Source organism: Lynx rufus, unplaced genomic scaffold (genome assembly GCF_022079265.1).
Source record: "Lynx rufus isolate CCGP_SWC_20201006 ecotype Redwood Valley unplaced genomic scaffold, mLynRuf1.p SCAF_16, whole genome shotgun sequence".
NCBI lineage: Eukaryota > Metazoa > Chordata > Mammalia > Carnivora > Felidae > Lynx > Lynx rufus.
Window position 1 is genome coordinate 2,437,025 of NW_025814830.1, and position 9,976 is coordinate 2,447,000.

At 43.0% G+C, this 9,976-nt stretch overlaps 1 protein-coding gene across 1 annotated transcript; it reads left to right on the forward strand.

Annotated features, from left to right (window-relative positions):
• The first annotated feature begins 6,385 nt into the window (after positions 1-6,385).
• Positions 6,386-9,695, forward strand: LOC124511687 (vomeronasal type-1 receptor 4-like). Its single transcript, XM_047079072.1, has 2 exons — positions 6,386-6,496; positions 8,595-9,695. The coding sequence occupies exons 1-2, from the start codon at positions 6,386-6,388 to the stop codon at positions 9,693-9,695; spliced, it is 1,212 nt and encodes a 403-aa protein (XP_046935028.1).
• The last annotated feature ends 281 nt before the right edge of the window (positions 9,696-9,976 follow it).

Consider the following 9,976-nt stretch of genomic DNA (forward strand, 5'->3'; position numbering starts at 1 on the left):
TTTAAAAAAAATAGAGAAAGTTGTTTTTTGATTTTTCTTCTAATTCCAATTAGTCAACATATACTGCTATATTAATTTCAGGTAGACAATATAGTGATTCAACACTTTCATCAAATACATGGTGCACGTAACAACAAGTGCACTCCTTACTCCCCACTGGGTCTTTAAAACATACCCCGCATCCAGCTCCCCTCTTGTAACCATCAGCGTGTTCTCTATACTTAAAGAGTCAGTGAGAAGCACCTCAGTGGTTCTGTCGGTTAAGCATTCAACTTTGGCTCAGGACATGATCTAACAGTTTGTGGGTTCAAGCCCACTGTCAGCCTCTGTGCTGACAGCTCAGAGCCTGGAGCCTGCTTCAGATTCTATGTCTCCCTCTCAATATGCCCCTTCCGGGCTTGTGTCCTATTTCTCAAAAATAAACAAACATTACATAATTTGGCTATTGTTGAGAGTGCTGCTATGAACATTGGGGTACAAGTGCCCCTATGCATCAGTACTCCTGTATCCCTTGGATAAATACTTAGCAGTGCTATTGCTGGGTCATAGGGTAGGTCTATTTTTAATTTTCTGAGGAACCTCCACACTGCTTTCCAGAGCGGCTGCACCAATTTGCATTCCCACCAACAGTGCAAGAGGGTTCCCGTTTCTCCACATCCTCTCCAGCATCTATAGTCTCCTGATTTGTTCATTTTGGCCACTCTGACTGGCGTGAGGTGATACCTGAGTGTGGTTTTGATTTGTATTTCCCTGATAAGGAGCGACACTGAACATCTTTTCATGTGCCTGTTGGCCATCTGGCAACGTGGATGGAACTGGAGAGTGTAATGCTAAGTGAAATAAGCCATACAGAGAAAGACAGATACCATATGGTTTCACTCTTATGTGGATCCTGAGAAACTTAACAGGAACCCATGGGGGAGGGGGAGGAAAAAAAAAAGGTTAGAGTGGGAGAGAGCCAAAGCATAAGAGACTGTTAAAAACTGAGAACAAACTGAGGGTTGATGGGGGGTGGGAGGGAGGGGAGGGTGGGTGATGGGTATTGAGGAGGGCACCTTTTGGGATGAGCACTGGGTGTTGTATGGAAACCAATTTGTCAATAAATTTCATATATATATAAAAAAATAAACAAACATTAAAATTTTTTTAATTAACAAAAAAAGAGTCAGAGAAAATTAAAGGTCTTTTCATCTTACCCAGATATTCACTATCAAGAATTTTTTTCATTTAACTCTTATACGCATAAAAACTTTTGCCTGTGTTTAGATAAAATGACTCATTAATAATCATCAGGGAATAAACTGAAGTTTTTCGGGGAATATTGGAGAGCTATTTCTATTGCATAAAGATATCTCCTTTACAGACTAATGACCACTAAAAACTATTTGATTGTAAAGTATGGCCAGTATAACAATAGTTATGTACACACTGAATCAAAACAGAGTAACTTCAAAAGCGTGTATTTATTTTTATGTCATTTCTGAGATAACATCAGATATACTCCAATGCTACGTTGAGAAACAAAATAAATCTAAATATGAAGAAAATCATTACATTTGGAGATGGAAATTGCATGAGTTTTGAGTATCAACACCTCATGTTATTGTTTATCGTTACATATGTTTCCATATTTAAAGGCACACCTTGGAGGTCTGCACATTCGGTTCCAGAGCACATCGAAAAAGCATATATCTCAAAAAGAATTCCAAGGAATTTTTCACCTCCCCATGCACATAAGTCATGTCCTCCCTGTACTGCAGTCTATTGAGTGTGCACTAGCATTATGTTTAAAAAACAACATGCATCATGTTTCAACCATACTTAGTTTCAGGAAAATGCTGACCATCATCTGAGCTTTTAGGGAGTCAGAAACTTTTTCCTGGTGGAGGGTCTTGTCGCCGTGTTGAAGGCTGCTGACTGGTCAGGGTGGGCATTACCGAGGTTGGGGTGGAGGTGGCAATATCTTTCAAAAAGACAACAATAACGTTTGCTGCCTTGATTGAGGCTTCCTTTCACACCAATTTCTCTGTATCGTGTGATGCTGTCTCGTTGCATTTTAGCCACAGAACTGCTTTCAGAACTGGAGTCAATCCTCTCCAACCCTGCTGCTGCTTTACCAACTAGGACTATGTACCCTTCCACATCCTTTGGTGTCATTTCTACAATCCTCACAGCATCTCCGCCAGGAGTCGATTCCATCTCAGTCCTCCAGAAGGAGCAACTCCTCATGCGCTCAAGTTTGATCATGAGATTGCAGAAACTCAGCCCCACTGACAGACTCAACATCTAATTCAGATCTCTTGCTTCCTCCACCACATCGGCAGCCCACATTCATTCATTACATTTGCTGTCTTATATGGGCATGGTTCATGGCACCCCAAAATAATTCCAATAGTGACATCAAAGATCACTAAACATAGATAACTAGGAGAAAAAAATGACAGAGGGAAAGTCTGAACTATTGTGACTATTACCAAAATGTGACACAGAGACACAAAGGGAGCAATAGTGTGAAAAACTGGTGCTGATAGACTTGCTCGAGGTAGGGTGCCACAAACCTTCCGTTTGCAAAAACCACAGATTCTGCAGCCATAAAGCAAAGTGCAACAAAATGAGGTGTGACCGTGGTAGCTTTCTGTTGCTGTAACAAATTCCCATGAAATCAGCAGCTTCAAGCACCGCTCATTGATTTTCTCACAGGTCAGTAGGTGAGGAAGCCCAAATGTAGATGCTGGCTCTCCTGGGCTCTTACCTGGAGCCTGTGAAGAAGATTCACCTCCACACTGATTCACATTCTTGCCAGAGGTCCTTTCTGTGGACAATCACCTTGAGGCCCCCTCCACCCTGACAGCCAGTAACAGGCATATGAATCCCCTTCCTGTTTCAAATCTCTTCCTCTTGTTACATCTACAAGACCTCTTCTGATTTCAGGGGCATATGATAATTTGGTCCACCCAGACAATCCAGGATAATCTCCCTATTTTAAGTCAGATGATGAGTCTCTTAATTACATCTGCAAAATCCCTTTTACCATGTAAGGCAATTAAACGAAGGGATAACACCAGAAATGTGCTACTTCCTTAGGAGAAAAATAAAAATATTCTTAATTATAATTACATCCATAAGCCTGTTACCAGGGATTACTTTCAGATGGTTTCACACAAGAAAGAAACGTTACTTACACTTTTTCAATTCTGTTTTATGTTTTATTTCTTCTATATAGCATGCATTACATTTCAGATATATTCCACTAAAGAACAACTTCATCGAATCAGTTGTGGACAATGAATGTTCTTGAAGAGCTCAGTATCGGGAAGGGTCAGGCCTGCCACCCGCTGCCAACAATGAGTGCCTGGTACCAGTGAAGAGGCTCTCCTGCTGGATGCGCCCCAGACACACCCCACCTGAAATTCCCACAAAGGAGTGAAATAGGGATGAGTGCTGATTTCTCAACAGCCTACCTGTGGCCTTACAGTATGTTAAAAATTGTGTAGGGGCATCTCGTACAAGCACAAGTTTTGCTTCATGGGATCAAAGGAAAAACCATCAATGAGTAATGTGTGACTCCATGGAAATGAGAGTATTAACCAGTGGGGAAATGAATCAGTGACCCCCAAGGTGCCACAAACCATCCCCTGAATCTCCATACCGATCCCCTCTGTATCTCTATTGCCCTTGAGAACTTCATCCGATAACTCCTCTCGTCTTGTCCATAGTTAAGATCATACCCTATCACCCTCTACTTCCTTAATTTGCATTTTCCCTCCACCTCCACCAGACCCTTCTACCTCCATACCCCACCTCCAACCCTCACCCACTAGAATAGCTTCCTTCTGCCCCATGCCATTGCTGTGACTTCAGCCAAACACTCCTGACTTCCACTGCCTCTGCCTTCCTCTGGACCTGTATTTCCTCTCCTCCAGTGACCTCAGCCCAACTCCCTATCATTCTTACCCTTCCCTCAAAATCCCAGCCTTCAAATACTGAGTGTCATTACCTCCCTGTATTCCCTGATTCACAACCCTACATATGCTATTCTCCTTTGGGCCCCTTCGTGTACCCAAACACACTACTCCCCCCATTGATTTCATGACCCACAATGATCTTGTCTGCAGGAGCCCATTATCCCCGCTCTAAGGCTCCTGCTCCCCTTCAAGACTATCTCGACACTAACTATCCCCAGGAAATTCATATCCCCAAATACATTGTAATAGAGTTTTCAGTTTCCTGTTTTTTGCTACCTTGGCCCAGTTTGGAGTCCCAGCCTGGAGAACAGTAGTCTCTCCTTCCTGAGCAACTGGTCAAGTCCACATAACCACCACCACTTTCGTGGAGCTCTACTTCTGGCCACCATGAATCACCTCCAATCAGTCTGGGACCAACCACCAGCAAATGAGGAACAATCTTATGCCCCAGAACTTAAGGAATTCAATGTGCCAATGATCAGAGAGTCCAGAAACCCAACTAGCCCCACTCTCTTTACCATACATAAGCTGCCCCTCGACCTCCAGGGGAACACATGTGTGGCCTCCCTGTCTTCTGGAGTCAAGCTGCCTTTCATCTGAGTGTCACTGTGTTGTGTCCAAATATCAAAAGAATATTTCAGATTTGAAGGCAATGGGGCTGCTACATCTGCACCCCAGTGATCGCCAGAGTTGATTCCACTCATCTGGCTGGCTACGCGGGTGACCCGTTCCTCCCTTGCCACTGCATGTGCATCCCTCCCAAAGCTGTGTAATGGGTGGAGGAGGATGACCTTCCCTGATAAAGAAGCACCTCACTTTGGTCAAGAGGATGCAAGTAGCTGCACTCTTTGCTGGACCCTCAACACAAACCCTCAAGATCCATTAGTAACAGAACGTACGGGGCGTCAAGGTTCATAGATTCCAGATACATCCAAATGAGGTGCGGCATGGGCAGTCTGCATTTCTTAGGAAATGAAATGAAATAAACCATTAATAAAGTAAATAAAATCAGTTAAATAAAACAGAATAAAAGAAAAGAATCTTCCATTCTTATAAATATATTCCCCTTCCTTTGCTACACTCCTTCACCTACTGTGGACAGGAACTCTGTGCCTCTTACCCAGTGATACTCCTCATTCACTTGTGTGCACTTTTCCTCCCAGTTATCTTTTGTTTTCATGAGATCTGTACACCCTTTCCTCACAGACTCCAATAGGTGCTACAAGCTAATCGTTTTGCACACCTTGTCCCATTGTACCATATGGCCCAGCGATGTCCTTAAAACATGCCATATATTTTATCCCTGTGCATATTTATCCCCTGATCTCCCACAACCACATTCCATGCTCTCTGCACCCCATTCTCCTGTACCCCCTTTCCCAGTGCTCTATTTCTAACACAGCTCACAGACCCCACACAGTGAAAGTTTCTCACCACACTCCACACCTCAAGTGGCAAAGCTCTGAGCACTGTTTAAATGTTGAAGACATTAAATGTTGCCATTGTGGGCTTGGTGACAGGGAGTCTCAAAGGCAACCAGGATCCTCTTGTTTTGCCTCACAGGTCTGGAGATATGCATGAAACTTTTCTCTACAAACATGTTACTGGAATACATATCCACCTGGTGACTTAGTAACTGTGGGCAAGTGAGGGGGACAGTGACATCTGTGTGGGTAGGTGCACTGTGTGTCAGAACGTAGACATGTGCATGAAATCAGTGCGTGTGTATGAGAAGGACTTATTTCAGTACATGTTTCAGCATGTTTCAGTCAGTGAGTGTGCATACGTGCATTTGTACATATGTCTGAGCCTCCACAGTGTGTGCATTTCTGTGGTTGATGAATGGGTTGTGAGCCATATGGCTGTTTTCCCTGATGTGGCAAGTAGGGTGTGAGTAAAGAAAAATTCGTCTCTTACCAAGGGAGGTCAATGGATCAAAAGGAAAATAAGCAATTTAGTACAAAATTATGAAAATATATGTATTGACTTTTGAGGACAGATTAGCTGTTTCTTTGAAACCATCCCACCTCACCCTGCTTCTTCCAGTGGTGGGCTTCTTCCCAGTTATACTGTTGCAGATGATCATGTACTTTCCATTAGGTAGATGCCCAGACAAACATGTGTGTTTTGTTGTGAGAGAGTCCTGGGCAGAATCCAGGAAGTGATTTGTGTAGAGAAGAATTAGCCTAACCTAAGGGAGTTCTGGCGTTTGCCCTCTGCTACTGGAGTTGATCTCTAATCGTTTGAATCTCATGCCTGATAGGGGTGTCTTTGTTTTCTTGAGGGTTTGACCACCAGGCTATCTAACAATGAGGTTTAGGATGACCCTTTGGGCCCAAAGTACCATGTCAGTCTCTGGAAGGGCTAGAGGCTAAAGGTATCAGTTCACCTTGGGGACAGAATGGACACTGAGGTCAGCCATGCAGAAGGTAAATGATAGAGTTGTAGTAATACTGCTGGGCATCAAGGCTTGTGAGAGCCACCCTCGCTGGCAATACCCCATGAGTGTTATCCCATATGGACCCCAGAAGGTAACACTCCATGACTCCAGACATTGGACAACAAGGGGATCCACACTGGGTACATTTCCTGGACTCTGCCCCATGTGTCTCTTCCCTGTCTAATGTTCACCTGTTCACTTTCCCTGTAATAAACCACAACAGTCAGTAGAACTGCTCTCAGTGAATTCTATGAGTCCTTCTAGAGAAGTATGGAAACTGAGCACGGTTTTCAGAAGATCCAAACTTACTCTTGGTGTCAGCACTGAGTGTGGTCTTGTGTGCACAGCAGTCCCTTTAACTCCTCTGTTGAGATAAAACTCTCAGGGGGAAGGCAGGGTAGACGTACACAAAATGTTAGATTTCTCTGTTGCAAAATTTGAAGAATGATTTTGACTCTTATACTTTATGTTTCTTCTTTAATTAGAAATTAATTACATGAGGGGCGCCTGGGTGGCTCAGTCGGTTGAGCGTCCGACTTCGGCTCAGGTCATTATCTCGCGGTCTGTGGGTTCGAGCCCCGCGTCAGGCTCTGTGCTGACAGCTCAGAGCTTGGAGCCTGTTTCAGATTCTGTGTCTCCCTCTTTCTCTGACCCTCCCCTGTTCATGCTCTCTGTCTCAAAAATAAATAAATGTTAAAAAAAAAAAAGAAATTAATTACATGATCAGTGAGTGCCCTTAGGAAATTTCAGCATAAGGAAGTCTAGAGAACTCTGCTAAGCATTCACTATAGTTGAATGAAGAAAGTAGCTTTGGCTTCAATGACACTTCAGAGATGGATACAATCTGCCTGTGAAACCATCTGATCCTGGTGCTTTTACTTGTGGTGGACATTTCTTCAACATTTATTTCTATGGATTTTGTTTGTTTGTTTAGACTTACTAGCACAGCTAGAATTGATATTGTTAAAGTATATTTTCCCAGAAATTTCTAGATCATTTCCAAATCCATTAGCATTTAGCTCTATTAATGTGTCCAATAATTTCTGAAGTAAATGAATGATATCAAGTTTTTGCTTTTACTCTTTTCTCATTAGAAAGCTTTTCAAGTTTTTGCTTTTACTCTTTTCTCATTAGAAAACTTTTCAATTACCTTGTCTGATATCACTTATCCTGAATACTTCAATAATGGTGCAACTTAGGGATTGAAAATTAAGAATGGCATATATTTGGTGTAGCGCTTCTCAAGGAAGCAGTGAATCCAATGAGATATACCTGCTTGGCTGCCAGTCCCCCATGAGTCAAACTTCAGTAATTCCTGCTCCTTTCCTAGGAGACCCTGCCTGCCATAGGGATCATCAAAAATGAAGAGGCTCTCTCAAACACTCCAGTGGTCTATTTGAAGATACTCAGAAGGAACTTTTAATTGGTCTTTATAATTGGCAACCGGGAAACAACTTATTCATGAGTGTCCTCAGCTGCATACGGCTGAACTGTCATTGTGTGTACAGGAGAAATGATAATTACACTTCCAGGGGAGGTGAGGTCACAGATTCACAGACCTTTATCTGAGTCTGGCTGCCTCCGGTCCACATGTCCTGGCTGTTGTGATTCACACAGAGCCAACAGTCCTGACAACAGGGAAGAGTCCAGTGAGTACTTCTACTTCAGTCTGAGAGGCACAGTTTACAAGGAAATGTAGTCTGAGTAAGTACCTGTGTGTCCAGAAGGATTCTCTTGTGGTAGAAATAGATCCAATGGCAAAGCTAGAGAAAGGGGAGGAAAACTTCCTCAGTTGTGAGCTGAGCAAGTGAAGACAGATTCCCGATGACTCTTAAAATAATGTAATGATATCCTCACTGAGGATGACTGTTGGTGAGGAATACCAGTGATAATAAAATGGGTTTTCTTAGCCACCGAAAGACTTTAGTTAAGAAACTGATGTTTTGCCCACGTCCTTACATGAACCACAGCCGACATTCACTGTACTATGAGTGATGTGCTCATAATGCCTTTATGCAAATAATGAAGAGTCAGATGAAACTTTAAGAATAACTTCACATTGTGCAGAAACCATCTAAGTGACTTTATTTCTAGAATAAACCAAGCATGTGTAAAAAGTCTAGCTCTGGGTTTGTGATGCTGGTACTTCTATCTGCTCCTGCTTCGTCAAGTCTCTGGCACTCCCACAGAAGCAAACCAACAAACTGGCTGTTGATGTCAAAACCTTCAACGAACCTTTTGTTCACAGGAATGATTGTTGCTATAATTTAAGGGAAAATGTACTGAATGATACAATAGCTTCCATGGATTTGGCAATAGCAATCATCTTCTCATCACAGACGATAGTTGGAATCCTGGGAAACTGCTCTCTTCTTTTCCATTATCTCTTCCATTACCACACTGAAGGGAGGTTGAGACCCACAGATTTGATTCTCAAGCAACTGACTATAGCCAACTCCCTATCAATGCTCTCAAAAGGAGTCCCCCATACACTGAATGCTTTTGGGCTGGAATATTTCTTCCATAAATTGGGATGCAGACTTCTTTTGTATGTTCAGAGAGTGGGCAGGGGGGTGTCCATTAGCAGCATCTGCCTCTTGAGTGTCTTCCAGACCATCATGATCAGCCCCATGAACTCCTGGTGGAAGGATCTTAAAGTCAAAGCTCCAAAGTATGTTGGTTTCTCCATTACCCTCTGCTGGATCACACACATCATGGTAAATTTTATCATTCCTGTTTATGGGTTGTATGTGTCTGAGAAACAGAGCAGCAAAAACATAACAAAGAAAAGGGATTATGGATACTGTTCTATTTCTGATCCTGAGACAATCACAGGGCCACTTTTTGTAGTACTGATAATATTCCCTGAAGTTTCACTTTCTGGGCTGATGATCTGGGCCAGCGGCTCCATGGTCTTCATCCTGAACAAACACAAGCAGCGCATCCAACACATTCACAGCACTGTTTCCCCCAGATCCTCTGCTGAGTCCAGAGCCATCCAGAGCACCCTTGTCCTGGTGAGCACCTTTGTGTCTTTCTACTTCCTCTCCTCCATCTTTCACGTTGGTATTGCTCTTATTTATAATCCCACTCGGTGGTTAGTAAACACCTCTGCCCTAACTTCTATGTGTTTTCCAACTTTCAGTCCCTTTCTGATCATGACACGAGACTCCACAGTACCCAGGCTCTGCTTTCCTCACATAAGAAACACAAAATCTCCTAACCTTACCAAAAAATGTAAAGTGTGTGTTTTTGCACAGAATTCAGTTTTTTATTTTCCTAAGACTTGAAAAGTCAATATAGCATTGCTCTAAAAATCATTTTCTAGTTTCTCCATTTGCTTTTGAGACAGAGAGAGAGAGAGAGAGAGCGCCAGTACAAGTGAGGGAGGGGCAAGGAGAGAGGGAGAGAGAGAATCCCAAGCCAGAAGCAGGCTCTGCACTGTCAGCACAGAGCCTGATCCAGGGCTCAAACTCACAAACCATGAGATCATGACTTGAGGTGAAATCAAGATGCTCAACAGACTGAGTCACCCAGGCACCCCAAAAAGTCAATACAGCATCTTATAGCA